This window comes from Cuculus canorus, chromosome 33, assembly GCF_017976375.1.
Source record: "Cuculus canorus isolate bCucCan1 chromosome 33, bCucCan1.pri, whole genome shotgun sequence".
NCBI classification, from domain to species: domain Eukaryota; kingdom Metazoa; phylum Chordata; class Aves; order Cuculiformes; family Cuculidae; genus Cuculus; species Cuculus canorus.
In genome coordinates, this window is record NC_071433.1 from 564,367 (window position 1) to 586,054 (window position 21,688).

Sequence of the window (21,688 nt, forward strand, 5' to 3'; positions counted from 1 at the left end):
TCCAGGACTCCCATGAGACCCTCGCGGAGCTCCGGGGTCCTCCCGAGGACTCCAAAGGGTTCTCCATCGCTTCGCGACTCTCCCCAAGACCGCAAAGTTCACCCTCGGCTGAAGGACCTCCAACACTCGAAGCTCCTCCAGCGCTGGAGGACCTCAAGAGCTTCGACTTTGCTCCATCGCTGTAGAGCTCTCGAGGGTCTGAGGTTCCTCCAGAAGGACCCAACGTTCCTCTCTTGTTTGGAACCCAACGACCGGAGGTTCCTCCACCGCCGTAGGACCTCAAGGGTTCTCCATCGCCATAGGACCTCAAGGGTCTCCATCACCGTAGGACCTCAAGGGTTCTCCATCGCCGTAGGACCTCAAGGGTTCTCCATCACCGTAGGACCTCAAGGTTCTCCACCGCTGTAGGACATCAAGGGTTCTCCATCACCGTAGGACCTCAAGGGTTCTCCATCGCTGTAGGACCTCAAGGGTTCTCCATTGCTGTAGGACCTCAAGGGTTGTCCACAACTGTAGGACCTCAAGGGTTCTCCATCACCGTAGGACCTCAAAGGTTCTCCATTGTCGTAGAGACATCAAGGTTCTCCATCGCTGTAGACCTCAAGGGTTCTCCATCACTGTAGGACCTCAAAGGTTCGTCCATTGGGGTCCGTAGGACCTCAAGGGTTCTCCACCGCTGTAGGACCTCAAGGGTTCTCCATTGTCGTAGGAACCTCAAGGGTTCTCCACTGCTGTAGGACCTCAGGGTTCTCCATTGTCGTAGGACCTCAAGGGTTCTCCATCACTGTAGGACCTCAAGGGTTCTCCATCACCGTAGGACCTCAAGGGTTCTCCATTGCTGTAGGACCTCAAGAAGCTCAGGATCATTTCATTGCTGTAGAACTCTCGAGGGTTATGAGGTTCCTCCATACAGGATCTGATGTTCTTCTGTTTGGAAACTCAATGACCTGAGGTCCCTCCACTGCTGTAGAACCTCAACTTCCTCCACCGCTGTAGAACCTCAACTTCCTCCATCGCTGTAGAACCTCGAGTTCCTCCACTGCTGTAAACCTCAACTTCCTCCATCACTGTAGAACCTCAAGTTCCTCCATTGCTGTAGAACCTCAACTTCCTCCAGCGCTGTAGAACCTCAATTTCCTCCACTGCTGGTAGAACCTCGAGTTCCTCCATAGCTGTAGAACCTCAAGTTCCTCCATCGCTGTAGAACCTCAACTTCCTCCATTGCTGTAGAACCTCAACTTCCTCCATCGCTGTAGAACCTCAACTTCCTCCATCGCTGTAGAACCTCAACTTCCTCCATCGCTGTAGAACCTCAAGTTCCTCCACCGCTGTAGAACCTCAACTTCCTCCACTGCTGTAGAACCTCAACTTCCTCCATCGCTGTAGAACCTCAACTTCCTCCATCGCTGTAGAACCTCAACTTCCTCCACTGCTGTAGAAACCTCAAACTTCTCCATCGCCGTAGAACCTCGAGGTCCTCCACCGCCGCAGATCCCAAAGCCCTTTGGTTCCGCCCCCTCCGCCCCTCACCGTGCCCTCGGGTCCGTCCTCGGCGGCGCCCCCGGGGCGCCCCCGGCCATGGGGGAACCCCTGGGCTGCTGCGAGCGCGTGGCCATCAACGTCGCCGGACGGCGCTTCGAGACCCTGGGGAGGACCCTCCACCGCTTTCCCGACACCCTTTTGGGGGACCCCCGGCGACGGAGGCTCTACTTCGACCCTCGCCGCCGCGAGTACTTCTTCGACCGCCACCGCGGCGCCTTCGGCGCTGTCCTCATACTATTACCAATCCGGTGGGAGACTGCGGCGCCTCCGGATGTCCCCTTGGACGTCTTCCTGGAGGAGCTCCGCTTCTATCAGTTGGGAGAAGAAGCGGAGGAGCGTCTCCGCCAGGCCGAGGGCTTCTCGGTGGAGGTGGCGCAGCCGCTGCCCGGGGGGCGATGGCGGCGCCGCGCGTGGCTGCTCTGCGAACACCCCGAGAGCTCGGCCGCCGCCCGCGCCGTCGCCTGCCTCTCCCGTCCTCGTCATCCTCATCTCCATCGTCGTCTTCTGCTTGGAGACGTTGCCCCAATTCCGCGCCGCAGGAGGGGAAGCGGCCGCCGCGCACGTGAGTCGGGGGATCTCCTACAGGGGAAGAAGGCCACGAAGAACCTCAGGGACATCACCCGTAGAGGGGTTGTGGGGGTTAAAGACCATCTGGAGCTCTGGGTCCACCATCCAACGTGGGTTCTTGGGGGTTAGAGACCATCTGGAGCTCTGGGTCCACCATCCAACGTGGGTTCGTGGGGGTTAGAGACCATCTGGAGCTCTGGGTCCACCACCCAACGTGGGTTCTTGGGGGTCAAAGCCCACCAAGAACCTCAGATCCACCACCTACTGGGGGTTCTTGGGGGTTAGAGACCATCTGGAGCTCTGGGTCCATCACCCAATGTGGGTTTGTGGGGGTTAAAGACCATTTGGAGCTCTGGGTCCACCATCCAACTTGGGTTCGTGGGGGTTAGAGACCATCTGGAGCTCTGGGTCCACCACCCAACATGGGTTTGTGGGGGTTAGAGACCATCTGGAGCTCTGGGTCCACCATCCAACGTGGGTTCGTGGGGGTTAGAGACCATCTGGAGCTCTGGGTCCACCACCCAACGTGGGTTTGTGGGGGTTAGAGACCATCTGGAGCTCTGGGTCCATCATCCAACGTGGGTTCTTGGGGGTTAGAGACCATCTGGAGCTCTGGGTCCACCACTCATTGTGGGTTTGTGGGGGTTAGAGACCATCTGGAGCTCTGGGTCCACCATCCAACGTGGGTTCGTGGGGGTTAGAGACCATCTGGAGCTCTGGGTCCACCATCCACTGTGGGTTCTTGGGGGTCAAAGCCCACCAAGAACCTCAGATCCACCACCCATAGAGGGTTTGTGGGGGTTAGAGACCATCTGGAGCTCTGGGTCCACCACCCAACGTGGGTTCTTGGGGTTAAAGACCATCTGGAGCTCTGGGTCCACCATCCAACGTGGGTTCTTGGGGGTCAAAGCCCACCAAGAACCTCAGATCCACCACCCACTGTGGGTTCATGGGGGTTAAAGACCATCCACAACCCCTCAGGAACCCCATCTTTGGTGGTGGATCCAAGGTTGGAGATGGTCTCTACCCCTCAGGAACCCCTCCTTGGTGGTGGATAAAGGGTTGTAGATGGTCTCTGCCCCTCAGGAACCCCTCCTTGGTGGTGGATCTGAGGTTGGAGGTGGTCTCTTCCCCTCAGGAACCCCTCCTTGGTGGTGGATCCGAGGTTGGAGATGGTCTCTTCCCCTCAGGAACCCCTCCTTGGTGGTGGATAAAGGGTTGGAGATGGTCTCTAACCCCTCAGGAACGCCATCTTTGGTGGTGGATAAAGGGTTGGAGATGGTCTCTGCCCCTCAGGAACCCTCCTTGGTGGTGGATAAAGGGTTGGAGATGGTCTCTACCCCTCAGGAACGCCATCTTTGGTGGTGGATAAAGGGTTGGAGATGGTCTTCTGCCCCTCAGGAACCCCTCTTTGGTGGTGGATAAAGGGTTGGAGATGGTCTCTTTCCCTCAGGAACCCCTCCTTGGTGGTGGATCTGAGGTTGTAGGGTGCTCTCTTCCCCTCAGGAACCCCATCCTTGGTGGTGGATAAAGGGTTGGAGATGGTCTCTTCCCCTCAGGAACCCCTCCTTGGTGGTGGATCCAGGGTTGGAGATGGTCTCTGCCCCTCAGGAACCCCTCCTTGGTGGTGGATCCAAGGTTGGAGATGGTCTCTTCCCCTCAGGAACCCCTCCTTGGTGGTGGATAAAGGGTTGGAGATGGTCTCTACCCCTCAGAAACCCCTCCTTGGTGGTGGATCCGAGGTTGGAGATGGTCTCTTCCCCTCAGGAACCACTCCTTGGTGGTAGATCCAGGGTTGTAGTTGGTCTCTTCCCTTCAGGAACCCCTCCTTGGTGGTGGATAAAGGGTTGTAGGTGGTCTCTGTCCCTCAGGAACCCCTCTTTGGTGGTGGATCCGAGGTTGGAGATGGTCTCTTCCCCTCAGGAACCCCTCCTTGGTGGTGGATCTGAGGTTGGAGATGGTCTCTTCCCCTCAGGAACCCCTCTTTGGTGGTGGATAAAGGGTTGTAGGTGGTCTCTGTCCCTCAGGAACCCCTCTTTGGTGGTGGATAGAGGGTTGGAGATGGTCTCTGTCCCTCAGGAACCCCTCCTTGGTGGTGGATCCGAGGTTGGAGATGGTCTCTACCCCTCAGGAACCCCTCTTTGGTGGTGGATCCGAGGTTGGAGATGGTCTCTACCCCTCAGGAACCCCTCTTTGGTGGTGGATCCAGGGTTGGAGATGGTCTCTTCCCCTCAGAAACGCCATCTTTGGTGGTGGATAAAGGGTTGGAGGTACTCTCTACCCCTCAGGAACGCCATCTTTGGTGGTGGATAAAGGGTTGGAGATGCTCTCTTCCCCTCAGGAACCCCTCCTTGGTGGTGGATCCGAGGTTGGAGATGGTCTCTTCCCCTCAGGAACCCCTCCTCGGTGGTGGATCCAGGGTTGGAGATGGTCTCTACCCCTCAGGAACCCCTCCTTGGTGGTGGATAAAGGGTTGGAGATACTCTCTTCCCCTCAGGAACCCCATCTTTGGTGGTGGATAAAGGGTTGGAGATGGTCTCTTCCCTTCAGGAACCCCATCTTTGGTGGTGGCCCCCCTCACCCTTCCCCTCTCTCCCCCTCCAGACCTCCTCCGCCTCCGCCAACGCCTCCTCCTCCTCCTCCCCTCCTCCTCCCCGCGGGTCCTCGGCTGCGTGGGATCCTTTCTTCGTGGTGGAAACCGTCTGCATCTGTTGGTTCTCCGTGGAGCTCCTGGTGCGCCTCCTCGCCAGCCCCAGCAAAAGCGCCTTCTTCCGCAACGCCATGAACCTCATCGACCTGGCGGCCATCGTCCCTTACTTCGTGGCGCTGGGGACGGAGCTGGCGCGCCAGCGCGGCGTGGCCCAACCGGCCATGGCCTTGGCCATCCTCCGCGTCATCCGCTTGGTCCGCGTCTTCCGGGTCTTTAAGCTGTCGCGGCACTCCACGGGCCTTCAGATCCTGGGCCAAACGCTGCGCGCCAGCATGAGGGAGTTGGGCCTCCTCATCTTCTTCCTCCTCATCGGCGTCGTCCTCTTCTCCAGCGCCGTTTATTTCGCCGAAGCCGAAGACGCCGCCACGGCCTTCACCTCCATCCCGCGCGCCTTCTGGTGGGCGGTGGTGACCATGACCACGGTGGGCTACGGCGACATGGCGCCCGTCACCGTGGGCGGTAAGCTGGTGGGCTCGCTCTGCGCCATCGCCGGCGTCCTCACCATCTCCCTGCCCGTCCCCGTCATCGTCTCCAACTTCAGCTTCTTCTACCGGCGAGAACTGCGCGGCGAAGGCGGCGGCGAAGGCCAACCGGGAGCGCCGTGCCCGCGCCATCCCGGGGCGCCGCCACACGGCGCCAAGCGCCGCCATGATGACGATGATGATGGCGGCGATGATGATGGCGTTGATATGGCCGACGGCGACGCCGGGTGGGGCAAAATGGGCACCGGGGGGCGGCTCGTCACCCAGGTGTGAGCGGCGACGCCAGCGGGGGGGCACCAACGGGGCACCGGGGGGGCACCGGGGAGGGGTACGAGGGTGGATGAGGGGGGACGAGGACAGATAAGGGGGTACAAAGGGGGTACGAGAGGGCACGAGGATGGATAAGGGGGTACAAAGGGGGATGAGGATGGATGAGGGGGTACAAAGGGGGGATGAGGGGGGATAAGGGGGTACGAGGGGGGCACCAGGGGGGCTCAAGGGGGCACAAGGGGGGCACAAGGATGGATAAGGGGGTACAAAGGGGGCACCAGGATGGATAAGGGGGTACAAAGGGAGATGAGGATGGATAAGGGGGCACAAGGGGGGCACAAGGATGGATAAGGGGGTACAAAGGGGGCACCAGGATGGATAAGAGGGTACAAAGGGGGCACGAGGATGGATAAGGGGTTCAAGGGGGGCACGAGAGGGTACAAGGATGGATAAGGGGGTACAAAGGGAGATGAGGATGGATAAGGGGGTACAGAGGGGGTACGAGGATGGATAAGGGGCTACGAGGGGGGATGAGGATGGATGAAGGGGGACAAAGGGGGGATGAGGGGGGATAAGGGGGTACAAGGGGGGCACCAGGGGGGCTCAAGGGGGTACAAAGGGGGTACGAGGATGGATAAGGGGGTACAAAGGGGGATGAGGATGGATAAGGGGGTACAAAGGGGGCACAAGGATGGATAAGGGGGTACAGAGGGGGTACGAGGATGGATGAGGGGGTACAAAGGGGGGACGAGGATGGATAAGGGGGGACAAAGGGGGTACGAGGATGGATGAGGGGGTACAGAGGGGGTACGAGGATGGATAAGGGGGTACAAAGGGGGTACAAGGATGGATAAGGGGGTACAAAGGGGGGTACGAGGATGGATAAGGGGGTACAAAGGGGGGACAAGGATGGATAAGGGGGTACAAAGGGGGTACGAGGATGGATAAGGGGGTACGAGGGGGGATGAGGATGGATAAGGGGGTACAAAGGGGGTACGAGGATGGATAAGGGGGGACAAAGGGGGTACGAGGGGGCACGAGGATGGATGAGGGGGGACAAAGGGGGTACAAAGGGGCACGAGGATGGATGAGGGGGTACGAGGGGGGATGAGGATGGATAAGGGGGTACAGAGGGGGTACGAGGATGGATAAGGGGATACAAAGGGGGTATGAGAGGGCACGAGGATGGATGAGGGGACACAAGGGGGGCACCAGGGGGCACAAAGGGGGACACGAGGATGGATGAGGGGGTACAAAGGGGGTACCGGGGGGGCACGAGGATGGATGAGGGGGTACGAGGATGGATAAGGGGGTACGAGGGGGCACCAGGGGGGCACGAGGGGGGCACGAGGATGGATGAAGGGGGTACAAAGGGGGTACAAGGACGGATGAGGGGGTACAAAGGGGGCACAAAGGAGGTACGAGGATGGATAAGAGGGGACAAGGATGGATAAGGGGGTACAAGGGGGCACGAGAGGGCACGAGGATGGATGAGGGGGTACAAAGGGGCACAAAGGGGCACAAAGGGGGCGCCAGGGGGGATGAGGATGGATAAGGGGGTACGAGGGGGTACGAGGGGGCACGAGAGGGCACGAGAGGGCACGAGGATGGATGAGGGGGCACAAGGGGGGCACAAAGGGGGGATAAGGGGGTACAAGAGGGCGCGAGGGGGGCACAGGGGGGGATGAGGATGGATAAGGGGGTACGAGGGGGCACCAGGGGGGTACGAGGGGGCACCAGGGGGGCACGAGGATGAACGAGGGGGACACAAGGGGGCACGAAGGGGCACGAGGACAAATGAGGGGGAACCACAGCACACAACGGGGCACAAGGGGGCACGAGAATGCCCAGGGACACGTGTGGATGCACGAGGGGGCACGAGGACACACGAGGACACACGAGCTGCCCACGGACATGCGTGAATGCACGAGGGGGCACGAGGACACACACGAGGACGCAGAAGGACACGAGGACAGGAGCCGCGGCGGCCGTCGCACGAGCGCGTGCGCACGTCCCCCTCTGCCCTTCGTGTGGTGGAACCCACGGATGGGTCGCACGGCGCCTCGTGCGATGCACGAGTGTGTGTGTGTTGGGGGGGGGACACAGACAATAAAGGTGACACTGGGCCGGGGGGGGCTCGCGAACGGCCCTCCCAGTGCCTCCCAGTGCCCTCCCAGTGCCTCCCAGTCTCTCCCAGTGCCCTCCCTGCCTTTCCCAGTGTCTCCCAGTGCCTCCCAGTCCTCTTCTAGTGGCCCCCCCAGTGCCTCCCAGTCTCTCCCAGTACCCTCCCCGCCTTTCCCAGTGTCTCCCAGTGCCCTCCCAGTTCCTCCCACTGTCCCCCCAGTCCCTCCCAGTGCCCTCCCCACCTTTCCCAGTGTCTCCCAGTGCCCTCCCAGTGCACTCCATTGCCTCCCAGTCCCCTTCCTAGTCCCTCCCAGTCTCTCCCAGTGCCCTCCCCACCTTTCCCAGTGTCTCCCAGTGCCCTCCCAGTGCACACCATTGCCTCCCAGTCCTCTTCCCAGTCCCTCCCAGTCTCTCCCAGTGCCCTCCCCACCTTTCCCAGTGTCTCCCAGTGCCCTCCCAGTGCACTCCATTGCCTCCCAGTCCTCTTCCCAGTCCCTCCCAGTGTCTCCCAGTGCCCTCCCCGTCTTTCCCAGTGTCTCCCAGTGCGCTCCCAGTTCCTCCCAGTCTCCCTCAGCCCTTCCCAGTGTCTCCCCAGTCTCTCTCAGCCCCTCCCAGTGCCCTCTGAGAACCTCTCAGCCCTCCCCAGTGCCCTCCCAGTCTCTCCCAGTGCCCTCCCAGCCTCTCTCAGCCCCTCCCAGTCTCTCCCAGTGCCCCCTCAGTCTCTCCCAGTGCCCCCTCAGTCTCTCCCAGTGCCCTCCCAGTGCCCTCCCAGTGCCCTCCCAGTGCCTCTCTGCCTTTCCCAGTCCCTCCCAGTCCTTCCCAGTCCCTCCCAGTCCCTCCCAGTCCCCGCCCCCCCGCCCTGGCGGACCGCTCCCCCCTTCCCCTCTATGGGTCGCGCGGGCCCTTCCAGCGCCGGAAGCGGCGGACTGGGCTGCGCTCGGCGACTCTATTGCCGCCAAACCGGAAGCGCCTCAGGGGGAGGCCGGAAGCGCCTCAGGGGGCGGCCGGAAGCGGCGCGGGGCGGGAAGCGGCGGGGGATGCGGTGCGAGCTGCGGGGCGCGGGGCGGGCGGTGCCGCTGCCGGACGGGCGGGCGGTGCTGCTGGGCCGGGGGCCGCTCAGCGGCGTCACCGACCGCAAGTGCTCCAGGCGACAGGGTGCGGGACCCCCGGGACCCCCGCACCGACCCCCCCCAACCCACCGCCCCCCGAAACGTCCCCGACCCCCCCTTCAAAGCGCCCCCGACCCGCCCTAAAGCGCCCCCGGACCCCCCCAAATCGACCCCCCACTTTAAAGCACCGCCGAGCCCCCCCCAAACCGACCCCCCCCTTCAAACCGACCCCCCCCAAAACCGCCGCCCTTTCAAACCGCCCGTGACCCCCCAAAAACTACCCCCGACCCCCCAATACTGCCCTCGACCCCCCCAAACCGACCCCCCCTTCAAACCGCCCCCGACCCCCCCAAACCGACCCCCCCACTTCAAAGCACCACTGACCCCCCCAAAACTGCCCTCGACCCCCCCCAAAACGACCCCCCTTCAAACTGCCTCTGACCCCCCCAAACCTGCTCTCGACCCCCCCCAAACCGACCCCCACTTCAAACCGCCCGACCCCCCCCAAAACTGCCCCCGACCCCCCCTTCAAACCGCCTCCGACCCCCCCAAACCGACCCCGCACTTCAAAGCGCCCCCGACCCCCCAAAACCGACCCCCCCAACCCGTCCCCGACCCCCCTAAACCCCACCGTGACGCCCAACGCCTTCCCTGTGACTCCCCCCCCCCCCCCCCCCCGGGACCCCCAATTTCCCCCCTGTGCCCCCGACCCCCCCAGACCTCCCTGGGACTGTGGACCCCCCCCCCCGGAACCCCCAAACCTCCTTGACACCCCCCCCCCGTCGCCCCCCCCCTTGCTGATCCCCCCCCCAAAACCCCCTCCCAGGGCTCCCCAAAACCCTCAGGGCCCCCCCAGGCCCCCCTACATACCCTCTAACCCTCTCACTCCCCCCCCTTTTGCCCCCCCCCCCAAAAAACCTCCTTCAGGGCCCCCCCCCTCCAGGGCTGAGGCCCCCCCAGTGTTGAGGGGGGTCCCCAATTTCTGTGTCCCCCCCCCAGTGGAGATCGTGGCCAACTATGCTGAGGGGACGGCGACAGTCACACAGGTTTGGGGGGGCCCTGGTGGGTTTGGGGGGGCCCTAGTGGTTTTGGGGGGGACCCTGAAGGTTTGGGGGGGGCCCTAGTGGTTTGGTGGGGGGGTTTGGGGGGGCCAGGGAGGATTGGGGGGGCCCTGGATGATTGGGGGGGCCCTGAGGGTTTTGGGGGGCAGGAGGTGATTGAGGGGGTTTGGGGAGGGTCAGGGGTGATTGTGGGTTTGGGGGGGGGTTCAGGTTTTTGGGGGTGCTGAAGAATTCCTGGGGTTACCCCTCACCGATCTCTCTCCCCCCCCCTCCCTTCCAGCTTGGGGTGAACCCCACTTCTGTGGGGGGTGCTCCGCTGGGCCGGGGGGGGCGCTGCACGTTACGCCCCGGGCAGACGCTCTGCTTGGTGAATGGGCTCTACCCGCACCGGCTCCACTTTGAGGGGTCCCCCCGTACCCTCAAACGGCCCCGCAGCCCTTCCCCAGAGCCCCCCCAAATCCAGGGGGGCTCCCCCAAACCGCAGAGCCCCCCCCCCGGCGACGCCTGGCACCGGCACGGCTCCCTCCTCATCTTCACTCCCCCCGGGGTCCCCAACAGCGCTCAGGTATGGCTGAGTTTTGGGGTCCCCTCTTTGCGTTTTAGGGGTCCTTGGTCTTCTGGGACCCCCCAGTTTTGGGGATCCCCCCCTTTTTAACCTCCGCGGCCCCCCCAGATCGCAGGGTTTGACCTCGATGGGACCCTCATCACCACCAAATCGGGGAAGGTCTTCCCCACTGCTCCCGACGACTGGCGGTGAGTGGGGGTTTGGGGGGGCACGGGGGGAATTTGGGGTGCACAGACCCTATCTAAGTGGTTTTGGGGTGCAGGGGTGGTGCGGGGGGGCATTTGGGGTGAAGAGACCCCATCAAAGTGGTTTTGGGGTGCAGGGGAGGGTCCTGCTGTGGGGATTTTGGGTACTGGGAGGGTCCCAGTAGGGGGTTTTGGGGTGCTGGGGGGGTGCGGGGGGGAATTTGGGGTGCACAGACCCCATCTAAGTGGTTTTGGGGTACAGGGGGGGTGGGGGGGGGCATTTGGGGTGAAGAGACCCCATCTAAGTGGTTTTGGGGTGCAGGGGAGGGTCCTGCTGTGGGGATTTTGGGTACTGGGAGGGTCCCAGTAGGGGGTTTTGGGGTGCTGGGGGGGGTGCGGGGGGGAATTTGGGGTGCACAGACCCCATCTAAGTGGTTTTGGGGTACAGGGGGGGTGTGGGGGGGCATTTGGGGTGAAGAGACCCCATCTAAGTGGTTTTGGGGTGCAGGGAAGGGTCCTGCTGTATGGATTTTGGGTACTGGGAGGGTCCCAGTAGGGGGTTTTGGGGTGCTGGGGGGGGTACGGGGGGGAATTTGGGGTGCACGGACCCCATCTAAGTGGTTTTGGGGTGCAGGGGTGGTGCGGGGGGGGCATTTGGGGTGAAGAGACCCCATCTAAGTGGTTTTGGGGTGCAGGGAAGGGTCCTGCTGTATGGATTTTGGGTACTGGGAGGGTCCCAGTGTGGGGGTTTTGGGGTGCTGGGGGGGTCCAGTGTGAGGTTTTGGGGTGCGCGGGGGCTGGGGGGGTGTTGGGGTGCAGAGACCCCATAGAGATTGTTTTAGGGGTGCTAGGGGGGGCCCTTCTGTGGAGTTTTGGGGTGCTGTGAGGGTTTCCAGTGTGAGGTTTTGGGGTGCGCGGGGGCTGGGGGGGTGTTGGGGTGCAGAGACCCCATAGAGGTTGTTTTAGGGGTGCTGGGGGGGCCTAGTGTGGGGTTTTGGGGTGTCAGGACCCCATAAAAAGGAACGGAGACCCCAAAAGGGATCTTTGGGGGGGGGGGAAGCGTCCCAGGGTGCAGTTTTGGGGTGGGGGGTCCCCAGTTTTGCCCACTCCCAGTTTATTTCCTTTCCCACAGAGTTCTGTACCCCGAAGTCCCGCGGGCGCTGAAGCGGCTGCAGAGCGACGGCTACAAGGTGACCCCCAAACCCCCCTTTTCCCCCCTGAACCCCCTTTTTCCCCCCCCGAACCCCCTTTTTTTGCTCTCAGTCCACTTTTTCCCTTTCAGATCCCTTTGCCCCCCAAAAACCCCCTTTTGTCTCCCTATTTGCCCCCCCAAACCCTTCCAAACTCCCCTTTTTACTCCCCTGCCCCCCCTTTTTAGTCCCCTGCCCCCCTTTTTACTCCCCTGCCCCCCCTTTTTAACTCCCCGACCCCCCCTTTTTACCCCCTGACTCCCCTTTTACTCCCCCTTTTGCCCCCCAAAACCCTCTCAACCCCCCCCTTTGCCCCCCAGAACCCCTTGCAACCCCGCTTTTGCCCCCCAGCCCCCCTTTTTTGCCCTCCAGCCCCCCTTTTTCCCCCCCACCCCCCCATTTTCCCCCCAGACCCCCCTTTTCCTCCCTGAACCCCCCCCTTTTCTCCCCCTTGAACCCCTTTTTCCCCCCTCAACCCCCCATTTTTACTCCCAATCCCTCTCTTTCCCCCCTCAAACCTTCCTTTTTCCCCCCCAGACTCTCTTTTCCCCCCCAAACCCCTCTTTTCTCTCCCAAACCCCCCATTTTCCCCCCCAAATCCCTCCCGGCCCCCCTTTGTCCCCCCAAATCCCCCCTTTCTCCCACCCCCCCCCCCCAGCTCGTGGTGTTCTTGAACCACCATAGGATCCCCCCTTTCTCCCCCTCCAAACCCCTTTTTTTCCTCCTATTTTTCCCCCCAAACCCCCATTTTCCCCCCCCAAACCCCTCTTTTCCCTCCCAAACCCCCCATTTTTCCCCCCAAATCCCCCCCGGCCCCCCTTTGTCCCCCCAAATCCCCCCCTTCCCCCCCCCCCGCCCCAGCTTGCGGTGTTCTTGAACCACCACAGGATCCCCCTTTTCCCCCCCAAACCCCTTTTTTCCTCCTATTTTCCCCCCTAGACCCCCATTTTTCCCCCCCAAACCCCTCTTTTCCCTCCCAAACCCCCCAATTTCCCCCCAAATCCCCCATTTCCCCCCCAAATCCCCCCCTGTCCCCCCTTTTTCCCGCCCCCCCCAAGTTTGCAGTGTTCTTGAACCACCACAGGATCCCCCCTTTCGCCCCTCAAACCCCTTTTTTCCTCCTGTTTTTCCCCCCAGACCCCCCCTTATCCCCCCTATTTCCCCCCTTTTCCCCCCGCCGCCCCCCAGCCCCCCAATTTCCCCCCTGAACCCCCTTTTTTCCCCCCCCAGCTCGTGGTGTTCACGAATCAGTTGGGGATCTCGCGCGGGCGCCTCCGCGTTGACGCCTTTCAGGCTAAGGTGGAGGCGGTGACGCAGCGCCTGGGGGTTCCCCTGCAGGTAGGTGGAACCCCAAAACCCGGGGAGGGACACCCCAAAACCTCTGGGACTCCCCCCCAAACCCACAGGACCCCCTCAATCCCAGGGGAAGCCCCCCTAAGAGCCTGAAGATGCCCCCACATCCCCAGGAGCCTCCCAGGGCCCCCCCCTCTCTAATTATAGCCCCCCTCAATTATGGGCTCCGCCCCCTAATTATGGGGACCCCCCCTGAGCCCACAGAGTGCCCCCCAAGGTCCCAGCGACCCCCAAAATCACAGGGCACCCCCCAAACTGTGCCACCCCCCCCGGTAGGTGCTGGTGGCCACGGGGCCGGGGATCCATCGGAAACCGGTGCTGGGCATGTGGGACCATCTCTGCGAGCAGGTGGGTACTGGGGTGAACTGGGAGGAGACTGGGAGCTTCTAGGGGTTACTGGGATGAACTGGGAGGGCACTGGGAGCTTCTAGGGGCCACTGGGATGAACTGGGAGGGGACTGGGAGCGTCTGAGAGGCATTGGGATGAACTGGGAGGGGACTGGGAGTTTCTAGGGGTTACTGGGATGACCTGGGAGGGGAGTGGGAGCTTCTAGGGGTTACTGGGATGAACTGGGAGGGCACTGGGGGCTTCTAGGGGTTACTGGGATGAACTGGGAGGGCACTGGGGGCTTCTAGGGGTTACTGGGATGAACTGGGAGGGCACTGGGAGCTTCTAGGGGCCACTGGGAGGGGACTGGGAGCTTCTAGGGGGCACTGGGATGAACTGGGAGGAGACTGGGAGTGTCTGAGAGGCATTGGGATGAACTGGGAGGGGACTGGGAGTTTCTAGGGGTTACTGGGATGAACTGGGAGGGGAGTGGGAGCTTCTAGGGGCCACTGGGAGGGCACTGGGAGCTTCTAGGGGCCACTGGGATGAACTGGGAGGGGACTGGGAGCTTCTAGGGGCCACTGGGATGAACTGGGAGGGGACTGGGAGCTTCTAGGGGCCACTGGGAGGGGAGTGGGAGCTTCTAGGGGCCACTGGGATGAACTGGGAGGGCACTGGGAGCTTCTAGGGGTTACTGGGATGAACTGGGAGGGCACAGGGAGCTTCTAGGGGTTACTGGGATGAACTGGGAGGGCACTGGGAGCTTCTAGGGGCCACTGGGATGAACTGGGAGGGGACTGGGAGCTTCTAGGGGTTACTGGGATGAACTGGGAGGGGACTGGGAGCTTCTAGGGGTTACTGGGATGAACTGGGAGGGGAGTGGGAGCTTCTAGGGGCCACTGGGATGAACTGGGAGGGCACTGGGAGCTTCTAGGGGTTACTGGGATGAACTGGGAGGGCACTGGGAGCTTCTAGGGGCCACTGGGATGAACTGGGAGGGGACTGGGAGCTTCTAGGGGTTACTGGGATGAACTGGGAGGGCACTGGGAGTTTCTAGGGGTTACTGGGATGAACTGGGAGGGCACTGGGAGCTTCTAGGGGCCACTGGGATGAACTGGGAGGGGACTGGGAGCTTCTAGGGGCCACTGGGAGGGGACTGGGAGCTTCTAGGGGCCACTGGGATGAACTGGGAGGGGACTGGGAGCTTCTAGGGGCCACTGGGATGAACTGGGAGGGCACTGGGATGAATTGGGAGGGCACTGGGATGAACTGGGGCACATTGGGATGAACTGGGAGGGGACTGGGATGAACTGGGGGACAGTGGGATGAACTGGGAGGAATTGGGGGGCACTGGGAAGCGTCGGGAGGTACTGGGAGGGCACTGGGAGCTACTGGGGGGCCCCTGGGGAGGATGGGGCACCGTCACTGGTCTGAACTGGTGTTACTGGTTTCTTCCCAGTTGAATGGAGACGTCCCCGTGTCGGTGTCCGACAGCTTCTATGTGGGGGGTGAGGGGAGTTTGGGGGTCCCCCCTGGTTTGGGGGTCCCAGGAGGGGGGGGCAGTTGGGGTCCCCTCTGGTTTGGGGGTCCCGGGGGAGGCAGTTGGGGTCCCCCCTGGTTTGGGGGTCCCGGGGAGGGGGGGCAGTTGGGGTCCGCCCTGGTTTGGGGGTCCCGGGGGGGGGGCAGTTGGGGTCCCCACTGGTTTGGGGGTCCCGGGGAGGGGGGGCAGTTGGGGTCCCCCCTGGTTTAGGGGTCCTGGGGAGGGGGGGCAGTTGGGGTCCCCCCTGGTTTGGGGGTCCTGGGGAGGGGGGGCAGTTGGGGTCCCCCCTGGTTTGGGGGTCCCGGGGGAGGCAGTTGGGGTCCCCCCTGGTTTGGGGGCCCCGGGGGGGGGGGGGGCAGTTGGGGTCCCCCCTGGTTTGGGGGCCCCGGGGGGGGGGGGGCCGTTGGGGTCCCCTCTGGTTTGGGGGCCCCGGGGGGGGGGGGGGCAGTTGGGGTCCCCCCTGGTTTGGGGGTCCCGGGGAGGGGGAGGCAGTTGGGGTCCCCCCTGGTTTGGGGGTCCCGGGGAGGGGGGGCAGTTGGGGTCCGCCCTGGTTTGGGGGTCCCGGGGGGGGGGGCAGTTGGGGTCCCCCCTGGTTTGGGGGTCCCGGGGAGGCAGTTGGGGTCCGCCCTGGTTTGGGGGTCCCGGGGAGGGGGGGCAGTTGGGGTCCGCCCTGGTTTGGGGGTCCCGGGGGGGGGGGCCGTTGGGGTCCCCACTGGTTTGGGGGTCCCGGGGAGGGGGAGGCAGTTGGGGTCCCCCCTGGTTTGGGGGTCCCGGGGAGGGGGGGCAGTTGGGGTCCCCTGTGGTTTGGGGGTCCCGGGGGGGGGCAGTTGGGGTCCCCTCTGGTTTGGTGGTCCCGGGGAGGAGGGGGCAGTTGGGGTCCCCTGTGGTTTGGGGGTCCCGGGGTGGGGGGGCAGTTGGGGTCCCCTGTGGTTTGGGGGTCCCGGGGTGGGGGGGCAGTTGGGGTCCCCCCTGGTTTGGAGGTCCCGGGGAGGGGGGGCAGTTGGGGTCCCCCCTGGTTTGGAGGTCCCAGGGGGGGCAGTTGGGGTCCCCTCTGGTTTGGGGGTCCCGGGAGGGGGGGCAGTTGGGGTCCCCCCTCAGTTTTGGGGTCCCCCCTCAGTTTTGGGGTCCCCTGACCCCCCCTGTCCCCCCCAGATGCCGCCGGGCGCCCCCCAAACTGGGCCCCCGGGCGCAAGAAGAAGGATTTCTCCTGCAGTGACCGCTTGGTACGGGGGGGGGGGAACCCCAAAACTGAGAGGGGACCCCCGTTTGCCCCCGTGACCCTCCCAGTTCCCTCCCAGTTCCCCCCCAGTTCCCTCCCAGTCCATCCCAGTCTCTCCCAGTAACCTCCAGTCCACTCCCAACATAGAGCTGCGCTTCTGCCCTGTGCTCCCAGTGCCCCCCCCACCCCCCCAAAAACTGCCTCCCCCAATCCCTGAGGCTCTCCCAGTCCCTCCCAGTTCCCTCCCAGTCCACCCCAGTCCCTCCCAGTTTGTACTCAGTCCCTCCCAGTACATCCCAGTAACCTCCAGTCTACTTCCAACATAGAGCTGCGCTTCTGTCTTGTGCTCCCAGTACCCCCCCACCCCCCCCAAAACTGCCTCCCAGTCCCCTCCCAGTCCCTCCCAGTCCATCCCAGTTCCCTCCCAATTCCCTCCCAGTCCCTCCCAGTCCCTCCCAGTCCCTCCCAGTTCCTTCCCAGTCCCTCCCAGTCCCTCCCAGTCCCTCCCAGTTCCCTCCCAGTTCCCTCCCAGTTCCCTCCCAGTCCCTCCCAATCCCTCCCAATCCCTCCCAGTTCCCTCCCAGTCCCTCCCAGTCCCTCCCAGTTCCCTCCCAGTCCCTCCCAATCCCCCCCAGTCCCTCCCAGTTCCCTCCCAGTTCCCCCCCAGTCCACTCCCAGTCTCTCCCAGTCCCTCCCAGTCCCTCCCAGTCCCTCCCAGTCCCCCCTAGTCCCCCCTAGTCCCTCCCAGTCCCTCCCAGTTCCCTCCCAGTCCCTCCCAGTCCCCTCCCAGTCCCCTCCCAGTCCCCTCCCAGTCCCCTCTCAGTCCCCTCCCAGTCCCTCCCAGTCCCTCCCAGTCCCTCCCAGTCCCCCCTAGTCCCCCCTAGTCCCTCCCAGTCCCTCCCAGTCCCTCCCAGTCCCCTCCAGTCCCTCCCAGTCCCTCCCAGTCCCCTCCCAGTTCCCTCCCAGTCCCTCCCAGTCCCTCCCAGTCCCCTCCCAGTCCCCTCCCAGTCCCCTCCCAGTCCCTCCCAGTCCCCTCCCAGTTCCCTCCCAGTCCCCTCAGTCCCTCACAGTCCCTCCCAGTTCCCTCCCAGTTCCCTCCCAGTTCCCTCCCAGTCCCTCCCAGTCCCTCACAGTCCCTCCCAGTTCCCTCCCAGTTCCCTCCCAGTCCCCTCCCAGTCCCTCCCAGTCCCCTCCAGTCCCCTTCCAGTCCCCTCCAGTCCCCTCCCAGTCCCCCCCCAGTCCCTCCCAGTCCCCTCCCAGTCCCCTCCCAGTCCCTCCCAGTCCCCCCCCAGTCCCCTCCCAGTCCCTCCCAGTTCCCTCCCAGTCCCTCCTCTCCTTTCCCAGTTTGCGCTCAACGCGGGGCTGCGGTTTCGGACGCCGGAGGAATTCTTCCTGGGTTGGGACCCCGCGCCCTTCACCCTCCCGACCTTTGACCCCGTGAGTGACACCCCCTTTTCGGGACCCCCTCCTTTTCATGTCCCCCTTTTTTTGTGTCCCTCCCTTTTTGTGTCCCCCCCTTTTTGTGTCCCCCCCCTTTTGTCCCCCCTTTCCGTGTGTCCCCCCTTTTCCTGTCCCCCCCCTTTTCGTGTCCTCCCTTTTCATGTCCCCCCCTTTTCATGTCCCCCCCTTTTCGTGTCCCCCCTTTTTGTCCCCCCCCCTTTTTGTGACCCCCTTTGTCCCCGCAGCGCTCTCTGGACGCGGCGGCGCCGTCGTGGGACCCCTCCGAGAGCCTCCTCGGCGCCGGCCCTGAGGTGGTGGTGGCCGTCGGCTTCCCCGGAGGTGAGCGCCACCCCGAGCGTGACCCCTGACCCCCAACTCTGACCCCTGACCCCCAACTCTGACCCCAACACTGACCCCTGACCCCAAAATCTAACCCTGACCCCAACTTTGAGCCCAACATTGACCCCTGACCCCATCCTTACCCTCCAAACTCCAATTGTGACCCCCAACTTTGACCCCTCGCCCCAAACCCTGACCCCGAACTTCAACCCTGACCCCTATCCTTGATCTCTGACCCCTAACCTTGGCCTCTGACCCCCAACTGTGACCCCTGACCCCAAACCCTGACTCCAAACTTCAACCCTGACCCCTAACCCTCATCTCTAACCCTCTACTCTGAGCCCTAACCGTGACCCCTGGCCCCAAACCCTGGCCCCTAACCCTCTACCTTGACCCCCAACCTTGACCTCTGACCTCTAACCATGACCCCTAACCCTCTATCCTGACCCCTTAACCCTCTACCTTGACCCCAGTCTTGACCCCTGACCCCTAACTGTGACCCCTAATCCTCTACCCTGACCCCCAGCCTTGACTTTTGACCCCTGTCACTCCTGACCCCCAACCCTGACCCCTAACCCTCTACCTTGACCCCCAACCTTGACCTCTGACCTCTAACCATGACCCCAACCCTCTACCCTGACCCCTGTGACCCCTGACCCCTAACTGTGACCCCTGACCTCTAACCGTGACCCCTAATCCTCTACCCTGACCCCCAGCCTTGACTTTTGACCCCTAACCGTGACCCCTGGCCCCAAACCCTGACCCCTAACCCTCTACCCTGACCCCCAGCCTTGACCCCTGATCCCTAACCCTGACCCCTAATCCTCTACCCTGACCCCCAGCCTTGATCTCTGACCCCTAACTGTCACCCCTGACCCCTAATGCTCTACCTTGACCCCCAACCTTGATCTCTGACCCCTAACTGTGACCCCGGCCCCAAACCCTGACCCGTAACGCTCTACCTTGACCCCCAGCCTTGACCTCTGACCCCTAAGCATGACCCCTGACCCCCAGCCTCTCGTGCTGCCCCCCAGCCGGCAAATCCACCTTCCTGCAGACGCACTTCGTTCCCGCCGGTTACGCCTACGTCAACCGGGTGAGGAGTTGGGGGGTCCCCACGGGGTTTGGGGGTCCCCACGGGGTTTGGGGGTGCCGGGGGTGACCCCGCGTGACCCCCCCGTGTCCCCCCAGGACACTCTGGGCTCGTGGCAGCGCTGTGTGAGCGCCTGCGAGGCCGCGTTGGCCGCCGGCCGCCCCGTGGTCGTCGATAACACCAACCCCGACGTGGAGTCGCGGAAGAGGTGAGGAGGAGGGGGGGGGGACCCCCAAAGCGAGGAGGGGGGGAACCCCAAAAAGCCTGAGGACCCTCCTGAGTTCCCCCCTGACCCCCCCCCAGGTTTGTGGCGTGCGCCGCTGCGGCCGCCGTCCCGTGTCGCTGCCTCCTCTTCACCGCCGACCTGGAGCTGGCGCGGCACAACTGCAGAGTGAGCGCACTGGGAGCGACTGGGAGGGACTGGGAGGGACTGGGAAGCAGGGGGAGGGCACTGGGAGGGACTGGGACGGATTGGGAAGCAGGGAGAGGGCACTGGGAGGGACTGGGAGCTACTGGGAGGGGACTGGGAGGGACTGGGAAGCAGCGGGAGGGCACTGGGAGGGACTGGGAAGTAGGGGGAGGGCACTGGGAGCTACTGGGAAGCAGGAAGAGGGCACTGGGAGGGACTGGGATGGACTGGGAGGGTAGTGGGAAGCAGGGTGAGGGCACTGGGAGGGACTGGGAGCTACTGGGAGGGTAATCAGAAGTAGGGGAAGGGCACTGGGAGGGATGGGGAGGGACTGGGAGGGACTGGGAAGCACGGGGAGGGCACTGGGAGGGACTGGGAGGGGAGTGGGAAGCAGGGGGAGGGCACTGGGAGGGACTGGGAAGTAGGAGGAGGGCACTGGGAGCTACTGGGAAGCAGGAAGAGGGCACTGGGAGGGACTGGGATGGACTGGGAGGGTAGTGGGAAGCAGGGTGAGGGCACTGGGAGGGACTGGGAGGGTAATCAGAAGTAGGGGAAGGGCACTGGGAGGGATGGGGAGGGACTGGGAGGGACTGGGAAGCACGGGGAGGGCACTGGGAGGGACTGGGAGGGGAGTGGGAAGCAGGGGGAGGGCACTGGGAGGGACTGGGAGGGGACTGGGAAGTAGGAGGAGGGTACTGGGAGGGACTGGGAGCTACTGGGAGGGTAATCGGAAGTAGGGGAAGGGCACTGGGAGGGATGGGGAGGGACTGGGAAGCAGGGGGAGGGCACTGGGAGGTATTGGGAAGCATGGGGAGGGGACTGGGAGGGACTGGGAGCTACTGGGAAGCAGGGAGAGGGCACTGGGAGGGACTGGGATGGACTGGGAAGCAGGGGGAGTGTACTGGGAGGCACTGGGAGCTACTGGGAGGGTACTGGGAATCGGGGGGAGGGCACTGGGAGCTACTGGGAGGGTAATCGGAAGTAGGGGAAGGGCACTGGGAGGGACTGGGAGCTACTGGGAGGGTAATCAGAAGCAGGGGGAGGGCACTGGGACGGACTGGGAGGGCACCGGGAGCTACGGAAAGGGGCACTGGGATGAACTGGGGGGCACTGGGAGGCAGCCCTGACCCCCCGCCCCCCCAGTTCCGGGAGATGACGGAGAGCGATCACATCCCCATCACCGACGTCGTCCTCCACGGATACCGGTGAGGGCGATTTGGGGGTCCGGGGGGGGATTTGGGGGACACGGAAGGGGTTTGGGGGAGTCAGAGGGTTTTTTTTGGGGGGTCCTGAGGAACTGGGGGGGGTTGGGAAGGCTTTTAGGTGGAATCCTGGAGGGTTTTTTGGGGTGCTGGGGGGGTCCTGAAGGGTTTGGGGGGGTCAGGACAAGGTTGGGGGGTTTGGGGGGGGGCTTTAGGGGTCCTGGAGGGTTTTGGGGGGTCAGGAGGGGTCCTGAAGGGTTTGGGGGGGTCAGAAGGGACTTTCGGGGTCCTGAAGGGTTTTGGGGGGGGTCAGGAGGGGTCCTGAAGGGTTTGGGGGGGTCAGAAGGGACTTTAGGGGTCCTGGGAGGTCAGGAGGGGTCCTGGAGGGTTTGGGGGGTCAGGAGGGACTTTAAGGGTCCTAAAGGGTTTGGGGGTTCAGAAGGCACTTTCAGGGTCAGGAGGGACTTTAGGGGTCCTGGAGGGTTTTGGGGGGTCAGGAGGGACTTTAGGGGTCCTGGAGGGTTTTGGGGGGTCAGGAGGGACTTTAGGGGTCCTGAAGGGTTTGGGGGTGTCAGGAGGGACTTTAGGGGTCCTGGAGGGTTTTGGGGGGTCAGGAGGGACTTTAGGGGTCCTGGAGGGTTTTGGGGGGCTCTTTGGGGGGTGTTTGGGGGATGGTGGGGTTCCCGGGAGGGGTTTCTTTTTGGGGGGCTCTGTTCCGACGGTTCCTTTTCGCCCTCAGGAGCCGTTTCGTCGCCCCCTCTCTCGCTGAGGGCTTTTCCTCCATTCTGCGCATTCGCTTCGTTCCGCGTTTCGGGGATCCCTCCCGGCAGCGCCTCTTCCTGCAGTTCAGCGCCGGATGAGCCCCCCCGGAACCCCCCCGAACCCCAATAAAGGCACTACAACCCCCCCCCCCCCTTCAATCTGGATTCCTCTCTGTGAATCCAACACCCCCCATCCTTT

The 21,688-nt window shown here is 63.5% G+C and overlaps 2 protein-coding genes across 2 annotated transcripts; both read left to right on the forward strand.

Moving 5' to 3' along the window:
- Nucleotides 1-1,469: 1,469 nt before the first annotated feature.
- On the forward strand, nt 1,470-5,607 carry KCNA7 (potassium voltage-gated channel subfamily A member 7). Its single transcript, XM_054052360.1, is given in 5 exon segments — nt 1,470-1,773; nt 1,775-1,802; nt 1,805-2,013; nt 2,015-2,104; nt 4,714-5,607. Coding segments are annotated over 5 exon segments (1,383 nt in total). The 5' UTR covers nt 1,470-1,578; the 3' UTR covers nt 5,575-5,607.
- Nucleotides 5,608-8,715: 3,108 nt separating this feature from the next.
- PNKP (polynucleotide kinase 3'-phosphatase) lies at nt 8,716-21,635 on the forward strand. The gene is made up of 16 exons (XM_054052413.1): nt 8,716-8,850; nt 9,804-9,850; nt 10,146-10,430; nt 10,539-10,618; nt 11,748-11,805; nt 13,036-13,143; nt 13,435-13,506; nt 14,946-14,994; nt 16,179-16,249; nt 17,590-17,682; nt 17,931-18,024; nt 19,059-19,120; nt 19,216-19,325; nt 19,421-19,508; nt 20,670-20,731; nt 21,468-21,635. Exons 1-16 carry the CDS (start codon nt 8,733-8,735, stop codon nt 21,586-21,588), a joined length of 1,518 nt encoding a protein of 505 aa, XP_053908388.1. The 5' UTR covers nt 8,716-8,732; the 3' UTR covers nt 21,589-21,635.
- The last annotated feature ends 53 nt before the right edge of the window (nt 21,636-21,688 follow it).

Excerpts from the sequence above, each read along its gene's own strand:
- PNKP (XM_054052413.1), top strand. The coding sequence starts at position 8,733 with ATGCGGTGCGAGCTGCGGGGCGCGGGGCGGGCGGTGCCGCTGCCGGAC. Across the intron at positions 10,431-10,538 it reads GGGTCCCCAACAGCGCTCAG|ATCGCAGGGTTTGACCTCGA; the intron begins GTATGGCTGAGT and ends CGGCCCCCCCAG. Across the intron at positions 16,250-17,589 it reads TCTCCTGCAGTGACCGCTTG|TTTGCGCTCAACGCGGGGCT; the intron begins GTACGGGGGGGG and ends CTCCTTTCCCAG.